The 27,951-nt window shown below is 40.8% G+C and overlaps 1 protein-coding gene across 1 annotated transcript in view; it reads left to right on the top strand.

Annotated features, from left to right (window-relative positions):
* The window catches only part of PLXNB2 (plexin B2), a 111,098-nt gene that overhangs the window by 69,174 nt on the left and 13,973 nt on the right, over nucleotides 1–27,951 (top strand). Inside the window, exons 16-29 of the mRNA XM_010227980.2 lie at nucleotides 9,302–9,438; nucleotides 10,055–10,222; nucleotides 11,912–12,020; nucleotides 13,808–14,035; nucleotides 14,517–14,693; nucleotides 15,159–15,298; nucleotides 16,359–16,459; nucleotides 18,596–18,825; nucleotides 19,863–20,044; nucleotides 20,818–20,884; nucleotides 21,002–21,148; nucleotides 24,809–24,965; nucleotides 25,956–26,056; nucleotides 26,928–27,012. Coding sequence (XP_010226282.2) covers nucleotides 9,302–9,438; nucleotides 10,055–10,222; nucleotides 11,912–12,020; nucleotides 13,808–14,035; nucleotides 14,517–14,693; nucleotides 15,159–15,298; nucleotides 16,359–16,459; nucleotides 18,596–18,825; nucleotides 19,863–20,044; nucleotides 20,818–20,884; nucleotides 21,002–21,148; nucleotides 24,809–24,965; nucleotides 25,956–26,056; nucleotides 26,928–27,012 — 2,029 coding nt within the window. The remainder of the gene's footprint in view (nucleotides 1–9,301; nucleotides 9,439–10,054; nucleotides 10,223–11,911; nucleotides 12,021–13,807; nucleotides 14,036–14,516; nucleotides 14,694–15,158; nucleotides 15,299–16,358; nucleotides 16,460–18,595; nucleotides 18,826–19,862; nucleotides 20,045–20,817; nucleotides 20,885–21,001; nucleotides 21,149–24,808; nucleotides 24,966–25,955; nucleotides 26,057–26,927; nucleotides 27,013–27,951) is intronic.

Here is a 27,951-nt window from a genome sequence, read left to right as displayed (position 1 = left end):
AAAAAACAGTTCTTTCCGATATCAGCCACTTGCACGAGCATCCCGCGCAGAGCAGGCGGCGCTCGCTGCTAAAACGGTGCCTCGCTCTGCCCGCGCCTGGGAGCACGTGGGCGTCTGCGCCGTGCACAGGTTTGCAAGGAGCAGCCCCGGGGCCCGAGCTCGGCTCCCTGCGCTGCCCGGCCGGTCGCCCAGGCTGGGTCTGTGCTGCGCTCCAGCGGGGCCTCGCGGGACGGGCCAGGCCCACGGGGGACGCAGGCCCGGCCGGGTGCGCGCAGGGGGGATCCCCTGGTTGAATATCCTGTGCGCGGGGGCTTGGCTGCAGAAACAAGCAGGTCCCTCGAGCCCGAGAAAGGGCAGCAGCGGAGGGACAGAGCAGCTCCGAAGGACCAACCTTCCCTTAACTCCCCTCAACTTACTCCCGTGGTTACCTGATAGTCAGTGGAGTGACGTTTTTACCTCCAAGAAGGCAGCCAGTGCCTCCAGCACTTCATGGACTATGGCATGTTCGTGCCTGTGGTTTTCATGTACATTATATGCAAGAATAATTTGGCCATGGATGGCGGGGTGGGTAGTTTTGGTAACAAGTGGGTTGTTTTACAGACCTGCTGCAAGAACCAGAACTAATTGCAACTGGGAATGGGATAAGGAAGGGGATGTTTTAGGTTTCCATGTCTCTCGTTGGAAGGGAGAAGTGGAGGAAAGGAAGGACAAGATTAATGCTGAGCAGTAATGTGTTGTGACAGGATACATTTATGAAAACCTTCTCTGTGTGCGTGCGTGCGTCGTCGTGAGACCCGTGCACAGCATCCCTGTGCTCTGCTCCTCGGGAGCCACGAGAGCCCAGCCGTGCTTGGAGGACGTGCGCTGACACCTCAAGACAAGCCCAGCCCTGAGGCCACTGCCTACAGGAGCTGACAGATTGGGGGCTTAGCTGGTTTCGCCGTGTGCTGCCCGTCATGTCCATTTGAACTCATCCGTCTGGTGCTGGCTTCCCAACGTGCTGCATCTCTCGCAGCGTCATCGTGGGGATTTACTCAGCCACTGTCCTCTTCTTCACCAGTCGTTTCTCTGCTGTAGTCCTGCAAAGCTGCTTTTCCTTCAGCAGCCCCTCTGGAGCATGGACTTTCTGCCAAGGTTGTTTTGCATCTCTGTAGGGCTCCCCTCCTCTCTTCCCTTCCTACTGTGTCTGAATTTCTGACCCATCAGGGGAATCGCCACTAACCTTCTTGGTGGCTGCTTGTTTCTCTACTCGACTTCGTGCATTAGTGAAGGATAAAGGGCAGCCACTTTTATCTCCCCGGTGTAGTTCTTTTAGACTGGAAAACTTCTCACCACAGAAAACTATTATAGTAGATGGCATCCTTATTTACAGAGTCATGCCCAAGAACACAGACAGGTCAGGATGTGCCTGTCGACAGAAAAGTGAAAAAGCAGAGAAATCAAAAACATGAGAGATACAGAACCTAAATGGATCTGCAGGAGTGCGCTCTTATTTATTCTTGAATGCTGTGCAAGGGGCCAGAATTGCGTTGGTGCAACATGACACTGTAAACCAAGAAAAGTGCAAAGCAAATAGACAAAACCAATAGAAAGAAACATTAATCGGAGTGGCACGTTGGGTCCTGACTGCCAGGTGGGTGGGTGAGAGAGAGGCTTAGGATCGGCTTGATTTAGCCCTCCAAAAACACTTTCAGCCTATAAAAGGTGTATTTTAATAAAGTAGCAAGCGGAAACCCAAAGAAATAAGAGATCACCTTGCAAATTTTGAAAAAAAAAATCTGCAAATGATAAAATATCGAAGATGAGAAAGTTCATTCTAGATTAGTAAATAGGCTGAAAAATCTGAATGCTCAGAGAGTCTGCAGTAACTCTATCAAGAGCAACAGCCATGTACGGTGCTAATAAGTAACTTCACTTCTAAATGTGATTATAGCTGGGACAGGCATGGAAATAATTCACCCTCCAGCACACAGCAAGCACCAAACTACAAGGAAAAATATATCAATATTTTTGTGAAACAGATTTGTAACAACAAGGCAAAGGATACAAACAGAATGCAAGGGAAAGACTTCCAATGGCTCTGGAGAAAACATGGTGCTGGAAAATGGCCCGAACGTGAAGTCATATACGTACTTGGGCCAGTGGAAGCTGTGTTGCCAGTACTTAGTCATTTGTGTTTTTTTTTCTGATACCGCAGTGCTGATGAAGTACAGAGTGCCTGAGAGGATAGACTGTTGCTATCATGAGGCAAACCCCAACAGAGTTTGAGAAGCTCGGAAGAGTCCATGATGCAAAGAGGAGGCAGTAGCACACAGGAGAGTAAATAGCAAGTGAGAGTTCGCCAAGTTACAGAGACTTCACTGCTGCTGGCAGCAAATTCGCATGCTCTCTGTGCAAACAAGCTGGTGCTGCGAGAACATGTTGTTTCACAGGCAATGCACAGAGTTGTCACTTAGAATTTGGCTTTCTTACTGCCCCAATTTGCAGCGTGTAGCCACAGCCTTCGCTATATAGCCTAAATTATATGAATGCTTTGAGCACTGACCAGAGTCACGTAAGGTCCCTATGTAGCTCTGCTATCAGCAAAGCTGCCTGGTGCTTTTTACAGGTCTGCAGGAAGCGCTCCTCAGTGCAGGGCTGCTAACTCAGCAGCACGGTGCAACGGGTGATACTGAGCTGCAGTAGCTGGGCTTTGCCTCCTCTAGCCCTGCATCGTCACACCCAGCTAGTTTTAAGGAAAACATTTAGGTAAGGTTTATAAATGCTGAAGCTTCCCATGCTTACAAACTAAAATCTGGCCGTGTGCAAGAAATACTGTCAAGATCGAATTATATCTTCAGGATAAACTAAGCACTAGGGAGCAAGCTGCATCTGTTGACAGTAGATCCTTGCTCAAATAACATAGACGTGGCTGGGCATATGTTTTAGCAAGACTACAACACAACTACAGTGCTACTGTGAACAGAAAACATGATCATGGAAGTGGAAGAGGGTGCAACAGTCACTGCTGGTACGCGGCCTACGAGACTCAACGGGAAACAGGCGCTGAGCAATTGGTAGACACTGGAACACACTTCTTAAAACAGGAAACCCATATGCAAGAAAATCTGTTACTGCAAAAAATGAAAGATTTGTTCTGATTCAAACATCAAGCTGTCTGGAAGAATGAACCATGCTTGTATCATGACAAGGCAGAAATACAGTCCACAGGAATCTGAAAGTAAATTCTTCCATTTGAAGCAAAAGAAGGAAAGGACTGAAATATATGTGAATTATGGTATTCTGCACTTCAAGGAATTATAAAACCAAGGTTAAATTAGTGTTTGTAGGGTTGCTCAAATTTCACTATGTCCATGAGAAATGAAATATTGCCAAGTCCTCTCCAAGAATGAGATTTTCCAGAAGAGTTATTTTAAAGCTCATATAAATTCTTTGTAGGTCCCATGGTCAAAATATCTGCTCAGCTTCATAATTGCAACAGTCTCTGAGGTGTCTTGCTACAGAAAGTGTGGCTTCCCCTGGGTACCTTCTCACCGAGTGAACAGAGAGTGGGAGAGGTGCAGAGCCAAGTGCTGAATAGGAAAGTGGGGTGTTTATGATGATCCAGGGGTTGAAACAGTAAAAGGGAGGAAACGAGAAGAAAACAGGTCCTGAAGGATGACAAGACGAGAAGAAAACAGGTGTTTTTGAAAAGGTGGCATCACCAATCTAACAGCTCTTGAGATCATGGGTTTCCAGTGCCTGAGCTTTCGGTATTGCTCAAGATTCAGTGCAAATTAAAGAGTTTTGCGTCTTGGTAAAGGCAACATTTTTATGTTTCATTTATACAGCTCAAGCAGTGTTTGCAGTACAAGCTTTGCCCTCTGCCCCTCATTTTCCTTTGCAGGGAGAAGGAATCTTGGATAAATTTTAAAGAGGAGCTGTGTGCCTGTGTCCAGGAGCGTGAAGGGAGGAGGTTTGCAGCCTTGCTAGGATTTCTGAGGTCAGACCAGAGCTAGAAGTTGCAAAGCTCCTGAGCCTCTGTGCTGCGGTTGCTCAGGTGGGGGATGTCGGTGGTAGGGACAGACTGGCTTCTCCTCCGGTAACACGACCCTTCCTGAGGGCTTGCACCACCCCTTTCCAAAATACATTGGCATTCAGCAAAAGGTCTTTCCCTGTTAATCTTGTCTGACTAACTTTCATGATCGAAAATTGCTTTTTAGTTATGCATTTAGATGGTGCAGGTCCCTTGCTGGTTCCCTGGGAAGACCCCCAGGTTAGCTGGTATAGCTTTGCTCTTGAGCCATCCATGAACATTTTAGGAGAGCACTAAAAGTTGCTTGGAGTGCCTTGGTTTTGCTATAAATTGGTTATTAAAGTTTTAAAAATAATTCATAATATACTTAAAATACTCATTCTGGCAGACCATTCAAAGAGGATGGAGACAAAAAATGATAATGTGAAACAAAAAAAAATAGCTGGTTAAAATTAATCACATCATGTTCCTGATAAGTTTACGATAATGAACTGTTGTTATGCGATGCTTTGTCTTAGCAATCGTCCTGAAGAATTCCCCTGCACACAGGGGACGCTTGAGTTCCTCCTTATTAGATCATCTTTATGAAGCATCCACATTACTCAGTCCCTGGAGTGCTCTTGGTATTTGCAAAATTACTTTAAATAAGTTAAATATGAATACTTCAAATTAGGCTATTTTAAAATAGGCCTTTGAGGAATAGCGGCAAAATAAGAAATCGGAGAGAAAATAAGGGTTAAATGTAGCTATTCCACCTCCTCGTTGGCTGGTACCTGGTATTAGCTGCCACAGTGGTTCTCGTCCTCAATTTTTAATTCTGTCCCAGGTGAATTTAAGATGTGCTGACTCCCCTGCTCTTGCCACATCTTGGATAGAGGGCTGAGCTGTTGTTGTTTTCCTCTCGACATAGTTGTGTTTTACCTTTCAGCAAAGTCAGAGTCTTGCCAAGAAAACAACAAATTGAGCAGATGCTTACCTCATTATGTTACTTACAGAAAACTTTGTTTTTCAATAGTTATGTATTTACCTAGAACCTATATCCTTGTTCACAGACAGATAAACATAGGCCACAACTGAAAGATCCCTCATGGAAAATTGCACTGGACAGTTCTGTTCCAAGTATGAGGCTTGCTCGATATATAGCTAGCCACACAACCAAGCTGACAGTCTGCCAAATTTCCTGATCAAACAACCCAACTGGGCTTTACTAGTATAATTATTTACAACTGTTGCAGGAAAAAAGGGTTGCAAGGACCTAGCAGAAGTTTCTAGCAAGCTTCCTTTGGTTTGTATGTGTGGTGACAGAGGACAGTGATGTGGGTTGCTTCAGAAACCCCTTCCCCTTCTTCTTCCCAAGTCTATAACGAAAGTTTTAGCTTTAAATAGTATTAAGAGAAAAGGCTAAAAGTTTAAAATAGTTTTAAATAGTTTTCCTAAGGTTCAGGAATAAAGATTTTGTCCATTCCTTAGTGATTCTTGGGGAAAATTTTCTCCTGAAAACTTCTCATATGTGTAAGGCAGCAAATGATTGCTGTGGTTTTTAGCACAGATGATAGACTGGTCCAACACACTTCACAATTTATGATAATCAAGATCTAAAGTTAATTACGGTTACCATCCTCTGTCCATGTGATAAGGTTACAGTTAAAATATTTGATACATTTTTATAAGTATTTTATTTAGCTTGCATTTCATATGTAATATTGATTGCAATGTTTATCAACAAAATTGTGTTATGAAAAAAATACAAAGGAGCTTGTATGTGAAATGCATGTCCAGATTTTTTGTCAGCTTAAACCTCAAGTGCAATTTTAAACTGAGCTAGTTAGAACACCGCAAATTTACCATTAACACTTTGTGACTTAGTTCTATTTAACTTAAATTGGCAGTGCTGACAGAGCTTTACTGAGCAAGCTTTACTCAAACTTGTTATGTTGAATCCAGGATGCTTTTTTTTGACTTAAGCCCAACTTTAACAGAGACTTTGATTCACTTCCCTACATAAAATCTCGTAACCCAAGCGATATATTAAATTTAAAACAAAATCAAAGGTTAGTGTGTGCAAGCAGTCGTATGATGAAACAACATAGATCTTGAGGAGTGACGGGTTTACAAACAGATTTCTCTTAGGGAAGAATGGCAATTGACACCCAATTAGTGTTAAAACATATTCCTAAGGCTCTATGACTTCCGAGCAAATTACAGTTGTCATTGTGGATTTATGAAGTGTGCTGAACCGTGAGGCATTCCTTCTAGGAGAGGTTGTTCCGACATGGGAGCAGACAGCTAGCACAGCAAGTACTAGTTACCAGTGTTTCTGCAGTGTCTGTGCTTCAGCAAAACGTGTGTAAAACGTATCTCTAAAGTAAACACAGGGTCACTTGCATTTTTGCTGATTTCTTCTCCTTGATGGAAACCCGGAGAGGGCTCACTGAGCTGGAATCAAGCTGTGTGACACCCTTCCCTCACCTCCCAGCCTTTTCGGAACCCGCATTCCTATAAATCGGTGTAAAGACAACGGCTTAGGCATGAGCAAAATAGCATGGGGGATGGCTTTCTGCTGCTGAATAATGATGGTACACTTTACTCTGAAAGAACACCACCACCAAATTTCTCAACATATAATTTCCACTAAGATGATATTTAACTTCCATTGAAGTTGGCTGGGATCCCTTTGCTCTGCATTTCCAAATGGAGATATGCCTTCTCCTCACTGTTGATGGGGTAGTGATCTGGTGAGCCCACATCAGCTAGGGGAGCCTTCCAGCTTCCTTACTCTTGCTCTACTTGTACATATTTCGTACTGAACAGCACGAGCTGAGGGCTTCGTTATCAGCTGCTCATTTCAGCAAGGCTGGGTGAGAGGAGGAGGAGAGAAGATGTTATTTGCAAATACACAGGAGCAGGGGCTCATCGCTCTCGTGTTTAAGGACTGTCTATGTTTAAACATGGATCAAGATGCATAATTATACATCAGAAAAGCATCAGCTGCTGCCTAGCTGTGTCACAGCTTCCTTAACTTCTGACCTGATACATTTTAGCAAACACAAGGCTGTGTTGCTTGTGTGGAACCAGGATCCTCCCTGGGTACACACAGTGCTGAGACATCTCCCCATGCGCAACAGCCTTGCTGGGGGCACCTCACCCTGCCGCAAAATATCGTAAAATCATAGGATCACAGAATCACAGAATGGTTACGGTTGGAAGGGACCTCTAGAGATCATCTAGTTCAACTGCCCTGCTCCAGCAGGGTCACCTGGAGCACGTGGCACAGGATTGCATCCAAGTGGGTTTTGAAGATCTCCGGAAAAGGAGATTCCACAACCTCTCTTGGCAACCTGTTCCAGGGCTCTGTCACCCTCACTGTCAGGAAATTTTTCCTTAAGTTCCTGTGTACTTTTGGTGTTTCAGTTTCTGGCCATTACCTCTAGTTCTGTCGGAGGCCACCACTGAAAGGAGGCCGGCCACATCCTCCTCACTCTCTCCCTTGAAGTACTTATAGACACTGATCAGATCCCCTCTCAGCCTTCTCTTCTCCAGGCTGAACAGGCCCAGCTCCCTCAGCCTCTCCTCATAGGGCAGATGTTCCAGGCCCCTGATCATCCTTGTAGCCCTGCGCTGGACTCTCTCCAGCAGCTCCACATCCCTCTTGTACTGTGGAGCCCAGAACTGGACACAATACTCCAGATGCAGCCTCACCAGGGATGAGAAGAGTGTTCATAGAATGTTCATAGAATGCTTAAGGTTGGAAGGGACCTCTAGAGATCATCTAGTCCAACGCCCCTGTACACACAGGGTCACCTAGAGCACGTGGCACAGGACTGCATCCAAGCGGGTTTTGAAGACCTCCAGAGAAGGAGACTCCACAACGTCTCTGGGCAGCCTGTTCCAGGGCTCTGTCACCCTCACTGTTAAGAAATTTTTCCTTAAGTTCCTGTGGAACTTTTGATGCTTCAGTTTCTGGCCATTACCTCTAGTTCTGTCGGTGGCCTCACCAGGGCTGAGTACAGGGGCAGGATCACCTCCCTCGACCTGCTGGAGACGCTCTTCTTAATGCAGCCCAGGATCTCATTGGCCTTCTTGGCCACGAGGGCACACTGCTGCCTCATGGTCAACTTGTCATCCAGCATGACATCCAGGTCTTTCTCCGCAGAGCTGCTCTCCAGAAGGTCAGTCCCCAGCCTGTACTGGTGTCTGGGGTTATTCCTCCCCAGGTGCAGGACCTTGCACTTGGCCTTGTTGAATTTCATGAGGTTTTTCACCGCCCAGTTGTCCCATCTGTCCAGATCCCTCTGGATGGCATCTCATGGCACCTACGCGAGCATCCCAGACAGCATTGAGAGGCGTGAGGCAGGATGCATCCTCTCCCAGCCCCGGTGGCATCCGGCTGGTGCAGGGAAGGAGCCTCATGCAAGTTGGAGACTTTGTTCATGTTCTCGATTCAGGAGCCTCCGTGTTACCCAGAAGAGTGATGCTTTTCTGAACTGGACCTAGGGACTACTTAAGTATGAAGTAATTAAACTGCATCATTCATGAAAATCACCCTCACGGTGAATTTCCATTTGTCAATTATCCAGGAATAGCAACTGTGATCACTGAAATGAAGACTGAATTGAGAACAAAGGGAGTGTCGTTATTTGAGAAATTTAAATTTCTGATGAATTTGATAATAATTTGCAGCATGTCTGCATGTTTCCATTGATTTAAAAAAAAGTTCTCTGAGATTCTAGATGAATAGAGAAAATTAATGTGTTCAGATTTTTTTTCCAAGCTCACTGCTCACAAAAGGGGGTAAAACTCATTTTCCGTGACTGCATTATGAGATAAATGAAATCTTAATATTCTTTCTTTTTACTACCAGTTTTGAAAACCTCACTTTGCCTCTCTTACAGTTGATGTAGAATGTGTTCAAAGGGCAGGGAAAGGCTGAGGTACACTCAGCCATAATGAAGGGGAAAATCAGAAAATAAGTGTGAAAACAGGAAGTCTGAGAGGAAGTTCTTACAAACCTAATGGCCACTAACTCTATGTGTGTTGCAAACAGGGAATTTAAGTCTGTGGAAAGCCTCGTGAAGCACAGTTTGGAAAAAAATCACATTTTTCACTTCTTCCTTTGCTCACATGGACAGGGCTGGATGGTGGAAGATTTGTGGGTTATTGTGTTGTTCTGATTTTATTATTTTGCAGATAATATTATGTATATATTACTATATAATATATACATATTAATACCACTGTAAATATTGATTGATTCTCTTAATGCATTTTCCTGCTTCTTCTTTGCAGGAACCTCTCCCCACTGGAATAAGCCCTGAACGAGGTCCCCAAGCAGGCGGAACCACACTTACCATCACTGGTACAAACCTGGCCACAGGTTCCAAGAAGGATGTGCACGTGTTTGTCGGCAGCGAGCCTTGCAATGTGTACGTATGAAATGCTGAGGAGCTGGAGTATGTCCCGCAGCGACTCATCACGTGCAGTGTGGCTCTGCACACAGTGCTTAGATGGAAACTCAGGGACTCCAGCTGGAAGAGGCAGCTGCAAAAACAACCCAAGTGGGAGAACTTAGATATCAACACAATCTTCCAGTCTCAACTTTCTCTGCTTGACTGGCTGCTGCAAACACCTCCATGCTTTCCCACACTCTCTTCTCTGTGTTTCCATATAAAATTTTAATCTTGTAGTGTCCCTTGGCTTGTTCCTCTCTTCTTTTTGTTCTTACTAACTGTTCCTCTTCTTCCTCCACCAAAAGGAATACCATGAGGCGTGCTAACATATTGTTTCCCTCTGTGTGTGTGCACTGTTTCTTTTCATATCCCATATCTTTTTTGTTAAGATTTTAAGAGACCTGGAGAAACAATTATTTCCTCTTGTAATTACACAATGCCTAATAAATTAGGATTCATTCCTGTTGGTTCTGGGGTACTAAAGTACAGTACTACATGCAGTAGTATGTACAGTACAGTAAAGTAATAAATGTGAATTATAATAATATCAGTAACAGAAGATATTTCCTCTTCTCTTTCTTCTTTGATTTAGCACTGAATTTGGAGACCAGATAGTTTGCATTACAGGACCTAACAGCAAGGTTGAAGATGTTGATGTGAGAGTGCACTATGGAGACACGGCAAGTAACATACCAGGGAAATTTTCCTACAGGGAGAATCCCACTGTCACCAGGTTCCTGCCGGTAAATAGCTTCAGCAGGTAATGAAATATTTGTCATAACTTCATTTGTGATTGGGATAAAATGTATGTAATAGGTTTTCTCCCATGTATAAATGTTTTAAAGAACTGTTTATTAATAAACTAATTTAGATACATAAATTTTGAACTCCTTCTAAATCACACCTGGTGTTGCTTACCCCAGACTTGAAATCCAACTTCAAAGCTAAATCTTGAAATCAGAAAAAGTAATGAGTTTCTTTTAAATGAAGATATCTTAAGGGGAAAGATTTAAAGCATTTAAGTATGATGTCAAACCACATGATCTTTTTATTACTTTCACATTCTTATCCTCTCTAAAGGAGAGATCATCTTCTGCAAATATTATAGAAGTGTCAGAAAGGTTTCTAATAGTTCTCATCTTCAGCTTTCAGTAAGTAAGAAGGAAATAGAAGTAGCTTATGGTTTCCCAGGAGGACAAGTCTCTTTTTAGGAAATCTAGATCGGAATTCAACAAAACCTTTAAAAGGTGTTGCCCCTTCCCTTACTCATTTCATGTCCCAGCTCTTAGCTGTTCACTCAAACCACTGTTCTGTTCTGTAAAAAAACTGATGTAGCAATAATTGAGAACCGAGGGAAGACAGGCCACTGTTAGCTTGGTAGCAGAATGACAGATCACCTTGTTTAAAGGCCAGTTTAGCACGTCACTGATTTTGAGAGGAATTCCACAGCAGATACAGGGACAAATTTTACTCATGCTGGTCTCTGCTGCCCCCAATATTCCAAGCTTTCTGCCTAGTGGGAAGCAATTGGCTTTTTCATATTTTGAAATATGAAAAAGAGATCAAGATGCTTCTTTCTTTCTTTCAGTAGAAGAAAGTGGTAAGAAAGGAACCTTAAAATGAAAATTGGCTTTGATTTCTGTCGCAGAAATTGGTGTCTGCTTCTTTGAATATGGAGTGGTCACTTCTGTGGAAAAGGATTTGTTTCTTTTTGCATTTTTTTTTTCAGGGCTGGGAGTTTCTTTGATAGACCAGCAACAATTTACCTCAGGCTTCTTTCTTCCTCTTCTCTTTCTTGTTTTTCTCTTTCTTTTTCTGTTTCTCTCCTCTCTTTCTTTTCTCTCTCTCTCTTTATTTTCTCTTTTTTCTTCTCTCTCTTTCTCATTCTCTTTCTCATTCTCTTTCTCTCTCCTTTTATCTTCTCTCTCTCTCTTTATTTTCTCTTTTTTCTTCTCTCTCTTTCTCATTCTCTTTCTCATTCTCTTTCTCTCTCCTTTTATCTTCTCTTTTTTTTTCTTTTTCGTTTTCTTTTCCTTTTTCTTTTCTCATTCTTTCCTTTTTTTTAATAGTAATTTGCAGGTCCCTAGAGATTTATAGGATTTATATTTTCGCATTTGTCTGTGTGTATGTAGAGGAAGGGATTTCAAAATAAATAAAAAAGATCCAAGAAATGAAGCACATTGAAAGAGGCATCAATTACAAGTCCCAAATATTGATGAAAGAATTTGTATTTTTCTCATACTGCTATTCAAAAAAAAATTAAATTAACATTGCAGCATTTAAATGATGGCTTTACTAGAAGTTCTTTGTGCAGGAGATGTGATTATCATATAGATGTAACTATCGTATAGCTATTTGCAGTGGAATTAATAGTGGTTCAGTATGAAGTAGTCTATAGCTGTAGTATTTTGTCAATGACTTGATTTTTTTTTTTAATTCCGCCTTTCAGTGGAGGGAGAAATATTACAGTAACTGGAACTGGATTTGACATCATCCAGAAATTCTCACTGGTGGTCTATGCAGAACATCCAGAAGCAGGAAAACAAAATTCCAAAAGGGTAATTTTCCTTTTTCTCCCACCCAACAAAGGCATCACGATAGACACATGAAATACAGTCTGTTCAAACAGAAATGCATTTCAGTTTGCCTGCTTGACTTCACTGGGATTGGAGAGCAATAAGGTTTTAACAGACTTTCAGCTCTATTTCTAACTAATGAAAGTCCTACTCCTGCCATCTATACTTACATTTACTAGTTCTTGGTAACTTTCTGCTGAAAAATTGTTCAACATGAATAAGTATGGAAGCTTTGAATGGTAAACTGAATATATTTCAGAATTTGAAAGTGGTATAATTTGTTTTCTCTTTCTCTCTCTCTCTCCTCCCTCTTCAGTGTTTAGAGATTCGCTTGAAACAGGACTCAAATGCACACAGTCCTGAGTAGTTGGCTTTACACAGTCAGAGCCTTTTATTTTCTCACACCTCAAAGAACAAAATCTTTCCCTTTTCTTTCTTGCAGTATGCTTCAGGCATATTGCAGTTACAGCATGTGCACAATTATGAGTTGTAAAATATAAAACAAACCCTCTTTGCATCTCATATTAAGGAGAACTGGCGTTTCCAAAAGAGCTGAATATCTCACTTTTCTAATGAAAATCACAATTAAAACAACAATGGAGAAGCTGGATGTGATCTTCCAGAAAGAACATGTTTTAAATTATGGACAATTTTAAATTCAGAAACTTCTTTTGATCATATGTTTAAAAAATAATGATTATTAAATGGAACTGGTAACATATCTATTTTTTATATATATGTGCAAGTCAACCTTAATGTATGCCAAAGCCAAGGTTGGATTTGGCTGCATTAACACTGTATCCGTTTAAGAATTTTAACAAGAAAAACTGCATACATTTCATACTCCATAAACTGCGACTTATAATTCTTCTATATCCTGCTTACCTTAAACCTCAGAATAATCTCAAAGTCTATTTAGCATTCCTGACAGTGTTTATCAACATTTCTTCCCACCCCTCCTTATGTGTGCCTAGCATCTCCCAAACATCTTAGCTTAATTCTGTTATGTATTGGGCATATTCTTGGTTAAGTCTAGCAACTCTTTTTTTAACCTTTTACTTACATTACTTACATTTACTTACATTTACTTAATCATGATGTCAGAAAGGTGGGGGAGAAGCTATCAGATTATATTTTCTTTCTCAAAACTCAAAACTGAGGTGATGCTGTAAGAAATTTTAAAGATTCCTGTTAGTGTTGCTGGCTGCAATTGGTATTACTGGATGAGTGAAAGACTTTCTGGGATTTGTGTTATTTGGGGGAGGGTAGGGAAGGATATTAACAAAGTTGTTAATTTGAGATGTTGATTAACAATTGGTAAATTTAATTCAGACACTGTACTTAGTACTAATATTGATTTCCGTGAGGTATTTCATATTGTCAGTAGAGAAGTGTTCACCTGAGATCCCTAATGGTACAGAAGACAGTCTTGATTAAAAGTACCATGTTAACTTCTTAATCTTAGAGCAATTTAATGATATCAGGGTGGCTGAGAGCCAGAAAATTTGAAGGCAGATAAAAGTAGAGCTGTAGCCAAAGCTTTTGTGGGGAAGCTGCTAGAGGACAATGAATCAATATTTTTTTCCCGTCAACAAATTGTTTTGTTTTCCTTTCAGAAAGTATCTCATAGTGCCTTTGTTGTTTTTGCTGTATAGAAATGACATAGGTCACAGTGTTTTTATTTCTGCAATCTAAAGTTATCAACAGTTAAGTGTAGGAATCAATCAAGCTCTAAAGTGTGCATATTCTTCATGTCTTGTTTCTTACAGTTTGAGGGAAAACTTGTTACAAATCTCAGTGCAACCACAGTGGTTTTCTCTTCCCCACCAATACTGGAAGATCCAGAAAACTATAATATAACCACTATTATTCTAATGGATCATCATCAATTGGTTGTAAAAAATGAGAGCCACTCCTTTGCATATGTTGCAGACCCAACCTTTGAAAACTTCACAGATGGCATCAAAAAACAAGTCAACAAACTTATTCATGCGAAGGTAAACTTATTAAGAGATGACAGTTTCCTGCTTTGCCTTTAAAACTTGTACTGAAGATATTTCCCATCTTTCTCAAAACTTTAACCTACAACAAATAGCTGCTTGGTACCAAACTCATATGCTTGCTGGAGACCCTGACCCACGCTAGATGAGGAGCACTGCTAGGTCCCCTTTCTTCCTCCTCCTCCTCCTTTTGTGTTTCCTCATGGTGCCCTCTGCTGCTGAGCCAGGAATTTGGAAATTGCCACTCTCCACGATCTCCTCAGGGATGGGGCGCGGGGGTCAGTTTCTCTCCTTTCTCACACTAAGAAAGGGAGGAGAAAGGACACAGTTTACTTACCTTCCCCTCTGCTCATCTGTATGGCACCATGCGAATTGCGTCTACTGCAAATGATCCAACCAGAAATTTGTAACTAACAGCTCATGACTTCTTGTCCCCATGATTTTGTGATGATAACTTAGCCTTGTATGTTCTGTCTAGGGCAGTAATCTGAACAAAGCCATGACAATAGATGAGGCCCAGGCTTTTGTGGGAGATGAGCCTTGCAACATAAAAACCCTGACCGAGAAGGACCTATATTGTGAGCCACCAGAAGTACAACCTCAACCCAAGAAAAGGCAGAAGAGAGATACTATCAATAACCTTCCTGAATTCATTGTATGTTACCTTTTCAAAATAATGCCCTGTTTAAGTGACACTGCTATAGTAGCTTCTTCACTGAAATAATTTGTTCTATAATGGTATTACATTATTAAGAAGAAACTTCCTGCACAATTCATTCCTTCTGCAGATTCTGCCTGCTGTCTAGAAAACTTTATACATAAAAAGCAGTCCCAAGCTGCTAATTGCCTTCTACCTTTGTTACATGGAAGTGTATAATTGCAGCTAGACAGGCAGGGGATTTTTCTTCCTCTGTAATGCAGAGTAAAATTGTTTCGTGAAACATAGTGCTAGTCACTTGAATTATCTGTATAAAATATACAGAAATGGTTCCTTTGTTTGGCAGAAGGAGCTAGAAATTCACTGGGCTGCAAGGATTGGTAAGAGATTAAAACAAAACTGAGAAATGAACCGCTGTCCATTTGTGCTTTTTGAGAGAAATATCTGTGCTTATCTGATCAGGTGAAGTTTGGCCTCCGAGAATGGATCCTCGGGAGGGTGGAATATGATACACGTGCCAGTGAAATCCCACTGAATCTTATTTTGCCACTCGTACTTATTCCTATGATAGCAATCATCATCATCTCCATATTCTGTTATAGGTAAGAAATTCCTTTAATTAGGAACTTTTGCTATTCTGAAGCTTTGAAAGTGATGTCCAATTATTGTACCTCTGTCTACAAAAAGAAAGTGTCTCTATAATTTTTATGTGCTGCAGAGTTAAGGAAAACAGCTACAGCTGGATATGAGTATGAGCAACAATTTATGCCTGTCTCATACACCAAATTTTTTGGTGTCAGTCAGCATGGTCTGTCCATTATACATAAGCACAAAATTTCCCAGGGCACAATTGCAGGCCTAGGTGCACACATATGTTCTTGAGATTGCATCTGAAGTTCCTTTTGTGAAGGAGCTCACTAGTTCTGCATACATCTCAATAACCATGTAAGCTGCTTCAGTCAGTACCATAAATCCAAGCTGGATGGATTTCTCTAAGTGATCATTTTGTTCTTTCCAGCTGAGGTAAGTGTTATCCACACACGAATCTTGTGATTAATGGTGAAATTCACACTTCACAAAGGGACAGAACAATGTCTGTACTTCACTGAAGACCTACTTAGGCCAATTTGGAGGCTATAATACATAGGCCTTATACTGGCCCCCCGTGTGGGGTGTATTTCACTCTAATGATGTGGTGTCAGTATAGCTGAAGTCCTGCTGAAGTGTGTGGCACAGCAGTGACCTTCTCTGGGATCTTCCCCACCTGCCCAGTCCAGTCCTGGGAACGCTCCCTTGATGCCTCCTCGCGAGGGCAGAGCTTGCTGCAAGCAACCTTGTTCAGTGCATACAAATTACGTTTTGGTGCTGGTGTATGATGGCAACCATTCCTCTCCATTGCCTAATGAATTCTAAGTAAGTCAATGACTCATATGTGTTTTAATGCAATAGATCCATGGTGGCACCAGGTTGATTTACACTCTAGGGTCTTTGGTCCGCTGGTGGTCTTCTCTCTCATTTGCTCTCTGCAGCTAGTGTTTTGAAAGAAATCAAGAACAAGAAATTGTCTTCCCATGATTCCTTTTGCTTCCTATTTAGAGTTATTGCAAACAATTTGCTTTTCCAGTTTGTAAGTTTTCTAAATCTTACCTCTATTTCATAAAGACGCCAGAGCCAACAAGCAGAACGAGAATATGAAAAAATCAAGTCACAGCTAGAGGGCCTGGAGGAGAGTGTCAGAGATCGGTGCAAAAAGGAGTTCACAGGTATGACTGGTGTTTGCATTGCTCTAGGTCCTCCTGAGAAATCATGAGATGGGCTGGAGCTACTGTGCTCTCTTGCTAAGCTGTCTTCGGGGAATAATTAGAAGATCTAACTACTTTTGATTACAGACATCAACATACAGCAAATATTTTGCTGACTATTATATATGAAAACCATAAATAAAATAAAACAGGGAGGCAAAGGTTATTAAAGGAAATGGACAATTTTAGTCCAAAGGGAGCACAGGAGTTAGTCAGCAACTGGGAAGGAAGAACTGGTTGAGGAAGGGGTTATTTATAGCCACTGATACAAGTGGCCTTTGATACAGAGGAAAGAAGTTTTATAATAACTAACTGTGCACTTGTTTTTTAGGATAATGACAGTATGTGCCAGGCAAGTACATTAAAAACTGTTTTCAGAGCTGCAAAATGTATTTGCAGCAATCAGCATACAAAGGGATAATTTGGCAAGCTTGCAGGAAAGAAATAGCATGTTGCCCTATTTATCAGGAGAACCTTAGGCTTGAGTTGAGGAGCCAGCTAATTGTTCTGCATAAACACAGAGGCTGCAGCCCAGGGAAGGCGGTGGGAGGTGTGAGGGCTCAGCACTTCTACAGCATTGCTCAAATTAGGCATCTGAGTTTGCAAATACTGGCCTAAATGATTACCATGAGATGTCTCCTCATTATCTGAGGTATACTTGCTGTTGGGTCATGTTAAAGTAATCCCTATTAAAAAAGTACACGTTTTATATCTAAAAAGAAATAGAATATTTCATATTGGCAGGAACTAAAAGTAGGACAGAATTAAACACCAGCTTGAGGTCAGACTTTGAAATCAGTTTTTGGAGCTCTGGGTTTCGTAAGATTTCTGCCATGCTAAAAGCCTCTCAAAGTCTTGTTTTCCTGGAATTTCTGCCATTTGGGAGGCAATGTTCATTTCTTATATCAGCTTTCTTTTTCTGGAAAACACTCCTTCCAGGTTCTGGACAGAACCCAGAAGCAAACTTCTGAATCAAAAGATGTTCCTGAGAGAGCTTCATTTCCAGCTGCCTTCTGAAAGTGATAGGGTGAATCAAGGTTAACTGCCCTCTCACAACCACCTCGTGCAGCTTCTTCACATGTGTTTCTGACGTGCAAAGCTGCCCTTCTCTTGCCGATACTCTCAGTGAGGAGCTGCAAAATCCTGCAGCAGTTCCACTGCCTCTCTCTGTATCTGCTCCACCCAGCACAGAGGTTGCAGAAAGCAGAATGCACATGCAGTCCAGTTCCTGAACCGCTTCCTTCTTGGCTGACAATAAAAGGAAACCCCAAAATCAGAACATATTCTGGATCCATACTGCAATGTTGTAGTGACAAGAGCATGAAATGCAGATAGCCTAAAACGCACAGAACCAGTAATAGCAAAGGAAATGGAGATCAGGCAGGAAGTCCAAACCCTATAGAGCCAGAAACTGCAAGACACTTTCTCCCTTAGGTTTGCTGAAAGGGGTGAAAGGGGTGAAAGAATAAATCCATGAACAGTAGAAATTGCTGAGGTCATTAGATTAATTACCATGATATTCAAGTCAGTTAGTAGTACTGGGTAATTGGAAAGCCTTCAGCTAAAATAACTGCTCCAAAAGGTGATTACCTAACTGTTGTCCCTTTCAAGAACTTGAAAGATTTTGGGTCCCACAGAAGTGTTTTCATCAGTTTTGGGAACTGTTTAACCTTATTCCTTCCTGCTAGCCCCTCCCTTCCAATTAAATGACTATGCTTTAAACTTTAAGCTGCTTTTGGCTTGTACTTCTTTTTCCTTGGGTTACTTTTTAGAAAGGAGTTTATATTATTACATACAATAAGGAGCAATGGAATGTACATAGAAGAAAAAAAAATGAACTCCACCTCATCATCCATTGAGGTCCTATAGGCATTGTGCATTAGGAGAGAACTTGTGCTAAAAAAGGTATGCAGATGCCAGCACAGGCTAGCTGTGGTGGCAGCTGACAGGTAAATCGGTAAAAATGGCAAGGAAAAATATGGCATGAAAAGCAGTTTTCAATGTTCGGTTGCTTCTCTTCCCCAAAGATACTGTGTTGCCTAAAAAAGCTGTAATATGAAAGATAAATGAACTCTTAAACTGTGTTGCATGTTCTAGATCTAATGATAGAGATGGAAGATCAGACCAATGATGTAAATGAAGCTGGAATTCCGGTGCTAGACTACAAAACGTACACGGACAGAGTCTTCTTCTTGCCCTCCAAAGACGGAGAGAAAGACGTGATGATAACCGGGAAGCTGGATATTCCAGAGGCGAGGCGGCACACTGTGGAGCAGGCTTTGAACCAGTTCTCTAACCTGCTCAATAGCAAATCATTTCTCATTAATGTGAGTATTGAAGTAGACTCACCTTGTCTCCTAGCTGCACATATGTGTGTGTGCAGACTATCCAGTAAGTTTGCACAGCTGAAGCAAAATTGCCAGAAATCAGTGATTTTGCCAAAGTTCTGGTTGCACAGTAACTAATGCCAGATCTATGTCATCACTGCCAGAGCTTCCCTGGGGGGAAAACACACTCATATTTCTGTAGAGTGACCCAGATCACATAGTACAGATTTAGTTAACGTTACAGTGGCTGTAGGGAAACAGGCATTACCAGTTCCAGCATGAAAACTGCAGTTACCCAGTTGCTTCGTCCTCAGCCTTTTAGGAAATTTAATCAGTGGGATGATAGATTCAATTCTGGTTCGGCTGTGTGTCATGGTCACAGCAGTTACCTACTGGAAGTCATAAACTGGATTTCTGTCTCGCCAGGAGAGAGGCGCAGGCTCCGCAGCCAGAACAAGTGGCCTATTCATCAAGATTGATGAGTACTCAGCTGCTCTGAAAAGATTTCTAATTGCTCACTCTCAAAAACTAAGCTGATTGTCAGATACCTAAATATAGATTTAGGCTTCTAACTTTCTCTTTTAAATGAGGCTGCAGTGCCGAGCTAGTTAATGGTAGCATTACGGTTTATGGTGGAAGAGAGTGCATTCCCAGGTGTACTTACTTAGATTAGTGTCTGCTGTAATTTGATGTGAAAGAATTGGGAACTTGGGGAAAAGGGGAGTTGATTTTGCTTTTTAAAAAATTGGCACAGAGCACCTTTTTTCTTTTAATTAAAACATCCTTTTTATAATGCTTCAGCTGAAATAAATGTATTGCTTGGGTTAATTCAGCAGGACTGTGGGAGTTTATATTTAAGGAAATTATAAGTAACACTTATTTGTAAGTAGATTCTTCAAACTTCTGAAAAGTTTTCCGTGCTGTGCATAGGAGATTAACACTAAAATAATATTGCTCATCTCTTTACTGCAGATGAGATTTGAGATATTCTAGAAACCTGTTCTCTGACACAGTTATGCATTTGTTTCCTCCTTCAGTTTATTCACACGCTGGAAAACCAGAGGGAGTTCTCTGCTCGAGCTAAAGTTTATTTTGCATCTTTACTCACTGTTGCTTTGCATGGAAAGCTAGAATATTATACTGACATCATGAGGACACTGTTCTTGGAACTAATGGAGCAGTATGTTGTGGCCAAAAACCCAAAGCTGATGCTAAGAAGGTTTGAATGATTTCATGTTTTCCATATTCGTTTATTTTTCAGTATCTGTGTTTCATTTGCAAAGTAGTCACCTTGAAACTGGTATTATAATACCAACTATCTGTGGAAGCCAGAAATACCCTAAGTGTATTAGAAGAACAAGATCACACAAAATAGCTGTGGAAGGAAAAAGTGTTGGCAGCAGAATATCCAAATGCTGCAGTGTTGCCTCTGTGTCAGTGTTATTGAATCATCTGCCTTACTTAAAAATCCAATACTGAACATTTGATTTATTTTTTTAAATCTAATTTTATTCCAAATTATCTATCATTTACACCCCATGTCATCTCTGTGATGAGCATATCTAATTAACCCTCGTGTAGTCAGTGAGAGCTTGCTCTATTTTTTTTTAACATTCTGTTATCCCAAATGCACTGAAAGAAGGCCCTGCTCTGCATACAGGGTTGTACTTTGGTAATCTGTTGTTTTTTCCCCGCAGTAACTACCCAACAGGGTTCATTTTTTATCTCTTGTTCTTGCAGTAGAGTCACAATTTCAGATTTTGCGTACAGGATGTGTGCTTTTCAGTAATGAGCTGGAGGTACCCGGGAATGATGAGCAATACAAAGCACTTATCCTAAAGCAAGTGCATGCTCTCAAAACTCTATAGGGAAATCACTGCATTAGGAGAGTGCATGCGGTTAAGCATGTAACAATATTGTATTTCAAGCAATATTTTTCTTTAAAACTTTGTCATTAAATATTCTTAACATACTTGGGACTGTGTTTTCTAGATCTGAAACTGTTGTCGAGAGGATGTTGTCTAACTGGATGTCTATTTGTTTATATCAGTACCTCAAGGTAAGAGTTGAAGTCTGTTGCCTATGTGGATTTTTTTTCTGTTTTTGTTTTTTTTTTTCCAGTAATATATGCTGTATTGAGTATATCTTTTTTTTCTGCTTTATTTTCCTGAAACAGGACAATGCTGGGGAGCCTCTTTATAAATTATTCAAGGCTATCAAACACCAGGTAGAAAAGGGCCCAGTAGATGCTGTACTGAAGAAAGCCAAGTATACGCTGAACGACACCGGCTTACTGGGAGATGATGTAGAGTATACACAGCTGGTAAGCAGAGCGGGATTAATATAGTATAAAATCGTTTCTTCCATAAAATTAAAATCTACAGTGTTAGGTCAGTACATTCTCTTTGGACCACTGTGATCTGTATAGAAATCCTGATAATGGGCAGTGCTTCACATAGTCTGTCCAGAAGTAATTCTCCGGACAGGAACGTTTTGCCTTTTCAATACATTCTGTTTGCCCCTTGAAAATTCCCATCATTCTAATAACTAAGTTCTTTCTTCCCGTTTCCAAACCAGATTCATTCATAATTGATTTTTGCTACGTTCTGGCACTGGCATTACCCTGGGACTTCAGGTTGTCTTTCTCCCTTGTGGTTTCTGCTGTTCAGAATAGCAACTGTCATTTTGGAGATCATTTTCCTAGCATATCAAGATGAGCTGCTCTGGAGCTCTGTAGACTCTGCAATCTGCAGATCACTTTATGAGCCTCTCTGCAGCTCTTCAAGTGGAAGCTGACATCTCCTGAACATAGCAAACCCAAGGGGTATTCCAAGGGATGTGATCCAAGGAGCCTAAATTCCCTGCACTGGCCAGCTGCCTCTATGGGCGGGTCTGGAGATGCATGGAGGACACCTCAGCTGGAGCGAGATGAGAGCCCCTGCCCAGGGAATAGGTTCTTGAGCCCTCTGAACTCCAAATCCATGGCCCAGTTCTCTTCTCTGCTATTTCCAATTCTGCTTCAGCCTAATTCTGTTCAGTGCCACAAATTTATACCAGTTTTCTGAGGAGGCTTCAGTTCACAGTGTACACTGGATTTCTAAAAATGAATACAGCCCACTTTTTAGCTGTTTAGGAAGGAATATATACATTTAAATTCTATTTTTGCTCTTTTTGACAGTCTTGCTACGTTTTTTTTCTTCAGAATATAGTGTAATAAATATGCAAGATGCACAGGCTGCCCTTGAAAGATCAACATAGGATTTTTTTTTCTTCCTGACTTGAAGCAGACTCTGATGTGGTTTCTCTTTTATTGACATGTTAGTAGCTATTTGCGGTTGCTTCCAACTGAGAAAGATACACTTAGATACCTGCAGTGTGCAGAGACAAACTTAATAAAAAGCTTTATTAAATCCTAGTAAAATCACCATTTCGTTTATCCTGAAAGGATGTTGATGGAAGGTCTAGTGTGAGGAGGTTAATATAGGACTTTAACTCATAGAATTACTAGGATATGGCCTAGCCTGTATGCAGGAAAAGCATGTGCTGGACAGGAAAATGTATTTTAGCCTGGTTGATATTTTGATGATTAGTAGAATTTTCCTCTTCATATCTGAGCTGAAAGTAGTGCCCATAATACTACTTTGATTGGCAACTCTGTTTATATTTTCTCTTGTGCTTAGTGAGCAAAATTTATTTGCATCTACACATGCGAGTCTTAATGTGAGTAATTCTTTATATTTGGGCTCTTTCGTTCCATAAAAAACCATGATGCCTGCAATTAAGCTAGATGAATGCAATATGAAAGCAGAAGATTTGTGTGTGCAATCAGATGTGGGCTAAACAAGCTTACTGCTTAGATGTTAAACGTTGTAAACATTAGAGATACTTGGTCCAGATTTACTTATTTGACATAAAACAAAGGTTCTGTGTGTGTGTGTGTGTGTGTGCGCGCTAGATGACGAGGAGGAGGAGGTGTATGTATGATGAAAGATTATGAAGTGGGTTAGTATTGTGTTTAATTATTGGGGTCTTTAATGTGATAATGACAATGTTATGGTAACTGTGACACTGTATGAGTTTAGTAAAGGGGGAGCAGTTATGGCACTGAGGTAGGTTAATGCGTGTGTTAATTATTTCACTTCTGCCTGAAACTGAGATGTGGTGAGAAAGTACAGTATAGAGCAGTTATCTGCTCTTTAATTGTTCTTATTCAAAAGATGAGCCTGTTTTGCATCACTGGTTACACTGACATGCTGCATACTGAACCAGCAGCAAAATCATGTCTAATTACCATAAAGCTAATAGGAAAAGGAAGGTGAAAACTCATGATTAGTTAGAGAGTTCTGTCAAGGGACAGTGCAATCATGTTTAATTTGACTGCCATATGGCAGGGTTTCTTAACTGTTTAAAAATACCAACCAGGCAAGCTTATTTCTGAAGATTTAGGGATTATAGACCATATCTGACTGGTGAAGTATTCACCGCTGGGCAGTCATGGGGCAAATGTGACGCCTTCCTCCCAAAGAAACGTGACTAGCAAAAGGTCCTGGAAAACTCAAAGCTGAATTACTGTATTAGCTAGTGAAAAAAAGGTATGTTGCATTAACATCACTCGTTTAGGGGTTCCTCCATGAAGATTCACTTACCTGGCCATCGTCTTCTCGTTTGCTTTTTCCTCTTTCAAAATTGTCATTTATATAATGGAACTGCTTTAATAAAATCACCGTAGATTTAGCAAATTACAGGCTTTCAAGAGATTCTCTTTAACATAAATAAAACATGTCAATACTAGCAGAAAACAGTAAATTTTAGAACTAGAATATACTATTTACATGTGCTTTCTGAAGCTCTTAGAGTAATTGTGATAACAGTAAAATGTAAATTAAATCTTTGAAAAACAAAGATGCTGTTCATGGCTTATATATATTTATATGTATGTATCTACATATGTGTTATTTTTGTTATATGTATATATAAATGTAGAAAATGAAGAGCTCATCACTGGAGATCGAGGGATAAGAGTTGAACAAGTCACTGCGTGTCAGTTAGGCCATGTTAAATGACCACATTTACAATCATTAGTCTGCTCTACTTGTGAAATAAAACCATAAAGATTTGTGTATGCAGCCATACCATGCCAGTAAAGTCATGAAGACTGTGGAGCTGCTGGGGAGAGTCCAGCGCAGGGCTACAAGGATGATCAGGGGCCTGGAACATCTGCCCTATGAGGAGAGGCTGAGGGAGCTGGGCCTGTTCAGCCTGGAGAAGAGAAGGCTGAGAGAGGATCTAATCAGTGTCTATAAGTACCTCAAAGGAGGGAGTGAGGAGGATGGTGCTGGCCTATTTTCAGTGGTGGCCACCAACAGAACTAGAGGTAATGGCCACAAACTGAAGCACCAAAAGTTCCGCATGAACTTAAGGAAAAAATTTCTTAACAGTGAGGGTGACAGAGCACTGGAACAGGCTGCCCAGAGAGGCTGTGGAGTCTCCTTCTCTGGAGATCTTCAAAACCCGCTTGGACGCAGTCCTGTGCCACGTGCTCTAGGTGACCCTGCGTGTGCAGGGGGTTGGACTAGATGACCTCTAGAGGTCCCTTCCAACCTTAAGCATTCTGTGATTCTGTGATTATATGATATATAGCATAAAGGAGCATGCAAGCTCACAACTACACTCTATTAGGAGTTGAGTGAAGCGCAGCTCTGATGCCCATGGGTAACTCATTACAGTGGAGCACTGATTGCTTGTGCTTCTCTATGTCCCAGGTTATCAGGATATATAAGAAGATGTAATTTGTCAGTGTTCCAGCTACTTTGTTCTTGTGCCTTCCTCTGTTCAAAAATATTAAAATAAAAAATTGCTATTTTTTCAAATGTATAGCATACTAGGCACAAGAAAATCTATTTTACATCGTTTCTATTTTGTCAGAAAGGAAGGAATGAGTTAAAATTTATCTTAATAACGGTGCATATTCTTTCCTCTGCAGACAGTAAATGTATATGTACAGGATGGAGGAACTGACTCCATACCTGTGAAAGTGCTCAACTGTGATACTATATCTCAAGTAAAGGAAAAGATAATAGACCAAGTCTATCGAAGTCAGTCATGTTCACAGTGGCCAAAAGCAGACAGTGTAGTTCTTGGTAAGTAGCTGCTTGCCCTACTGTGTTGAGCAGGTGAAGTGTGTTTTATGGTTTTCTTTCATATTTTTTTTCCTAAAAGCAAATTACTGTGAAAGAAAAAAAGTACATTTTAAATGCCAAATTCATGTTCAGCTAAATGCAGAAGTATTGCACCTTGCAACAATCTTAATATGCATTAAAAGGGAATATTTTCTTACAGAGTTCTTTTCCATGATTCTGAAAGTTTTGGTCTACTGTCATTAGTGTGCAGTGGGCATATTAATGACTGATATGTATTCCTGGCTGACAGAGTGAGTAGCTCAAGTCCTAATTAATGTGGTAATGATGGCATGGACAATTAATTGATGGAGAAATAATGATGTAATTTTAGAAATTGAAACTGATTTTGACTTGCTCATGATGGCTATTCAAAAAAAAAGCCCAAGAAGCTGTAATTTCAGGAGATGATGAACTTAGTCTCTGAAAATTCTTTTTCTTGAAGAGTTTCAGAATTGCTGTTCTGTTCTGAAAATGTTGATGTGAATGTTAAAAGGTTATCCATCTCATATTGAGAATTCTAATTAAGTAGTTTTGATGATATTTTTGTTGCTGCCTCAGTTTGAAAATAGAGGATGCAATTCTTGCTTTTCAGAAAGCCACAGTAAGTTAATTAAAAATGTCTGTTCTGTTCCATAGAAAGTCTGTCCTACTCCTGTTTTGGGCTTATAGCAGGTTTTATAATATTGTGTTTTTTTCAAAGGAATTCAACTTTCTATGGAAATTAATCAGAAGACATGTGCATAGTTTGGAGAAGTGTAAACTTTTGCAAACTGTGCAAATGTCTATAATAAAAGCCAAACTAGGAAACATGTCATTTTGTGGCACATCCCAAATGACTTTTTTTAATGTTCCACAGTGTATGAGTGGTTCTTTAAATCGAAATATACTATTGGAGTAGTTATTTCTGCACAAGCTTAAAAAATGCTTTTTCTCCTTTTAATTACTCTGCAGAGTGGCGTCCAGGTTCTACTGCACAGATCCTCTCAGACTTGGATTTAACATCACAAAAAGATGGCAGATGGAAACGTATCAACACACTAATGCATTATAATGTAAGGAGGTGTTTCACAACAGTTGTTTGCATCTGTTAACTGTTCTCCAGTAATAAATAAAATCTTAATTTGTTTGTAGAGAAGCTTCTCCTGTGCTACATAAGGAATCACAGAAAACTAGCTCTGGGTCTAGGCTCTAAAACACTTAAAATATGTGAGCGTGAAAGGCTAGGTCTAGTCTTACTGCCTGAACTTCTCACCAAAAGCATGCCTAAATGCCAGGGCTTTGGCTTCCTCAGCACTGCTGAGTCCAAATACATTGTCTGGTAAAAGCTCTCTGTTCTTTTGCCAGGTCTCGTATTCGTCTTTTCTCTCTATCACTTCCTACCGCTGAGATTTATCTTTGTCCCTGCTATGCTGCTAAATAGATTTTGAGTTGATCTGGTTTGTTCAACAACACAATCAGGAGAGCAGATGTTGATATTTTGTAGCGTCTGTCTTAGGTTTCATATGCTCACTACCAAACACTGGCAGTCCACTTATCTTTCCTTTTTATGTTATTTATCCTTTTCATGGCATAAATGTTCAATTTAGGAAAGTAAGATGTCACTTTCTGAGCAAACAGGTCTCACCATAAAATCCGTTTTTGCACAGAGGGCCCACACACAGGCTTAATGAACCACTGAAGTCTTGCATATGTTTCCAGTATTTTCAGTTATCTCAGAGGAGGTTTAGACTGTTGTAAATGGAAGAGGAGGGAGTTTGTTCTGAATTACAGGCACAGTCACTCAAGAATCCTTTGAAGGGCAAAATTTATCATAAGTCCCGATTCCCCCCCAAAGATTACAGGCGCTGGAGTTTAGATGTTAACAACGAGGTTCAGTCAAACTACCTTATTTGGAATAACAACTTTGTGTTTGTATTTTCAAAGGTCCGAGATGGTGCCACGCTCATCTTGTCAAAAATGGGAATTTCCCAGCAGCCGGAGGATAATCAGCAAGATGTTCCAGGAGAAAGTACGTATCACGTGGCTTCCCTACCTTCCAAAAGGGCTAGGAGGCAAAACCCACACAGCGATGGTGACGCTATTGTCTTGATATTGTTTATCAAGAGTCTCAATGGAGCTAAATATTCCCCAGCAAGCAATATAATGCTTACTTGTTTTGTGTTACCCACTGCACCCTGTTTCTTCCTCCCAGTTATAAAAGCCTGAAATAATAGGTCTTTCACCATGATGAGTATGAGTCAATACCCCAGCTTAATAGAAGTTGCTCTTAGCAAACATTTCCTGGCATTTTGTCTCTTAATCCCATTGCATCCATTTACACCATGTCAGCTCTTTCCATTGCACACCAACTGTGCCATTTCTCTTCATCCTTGTCCTTTACCAGCTTGAGATACTTGTGGGCTGCCTAGACAGTCTCTCTGTTCTGTCTCATTGCTCAAAAGGCAGGCTTCATCTTTCCTGAGCTTCACCTCTTCCTGTCTCTCTCTCTCTGTCCTCTCTTAGCCTCTTCTCAAATTATTTCCATTAAACTGGGAATTGAAAGCAGCGTTCTAGATGAACCCATGCTAGTGACCTTCTTCCACACTGCATTATGTTAGCAATCTGGTGTAGGGCAGTACGTTTTTCACTGCATTTCTTGTAGCTCTACAACTTTGCATACTCATCTCTCTGTGTTCATATTTGCCTTCCCTTTGAGTGCATGGCAAATGCTTTTTCCGCAGCTACATTAGCTTGATTTTCCAAGGTTGGTACATTGGTTATGTTCATTCCGTTGACATAATCTCTTTAGAATCTATGTTGTCCCCAATTCCTTTGTCAGCATCAGGAATTTCATTAGAATGTTTTCTTTCTTTCATATTACTAATGCAGCTGTTACATAAAGTTAATTCCAATACTCCTGCCTACTACAACATGACGGACTTCTTCTCAACTCAGAATAAGGCTGGTT

Source organism: Tinamus guttatus, unplaced genomic scaffold (genome assembly GCF_059628265.1).
Source record: "Tinamus guttatus ecotype Peru unplaced genomic scaffold, ASM5962826v1 Tinamus_guttatus_pri_ptg000138l, whole genome shotgun sequence".
NCBI classification, from domain to species: Eukaryota; Metazoa; Chordata; class Aves; order Tinamiformes; family Tinamidae; genus Tinamus; species Tinamus guttatus.
Note: the sequence above shows the minus strand (reverse complement) of the source record. Positions and strands in the feature narration are given on the sequence as shown.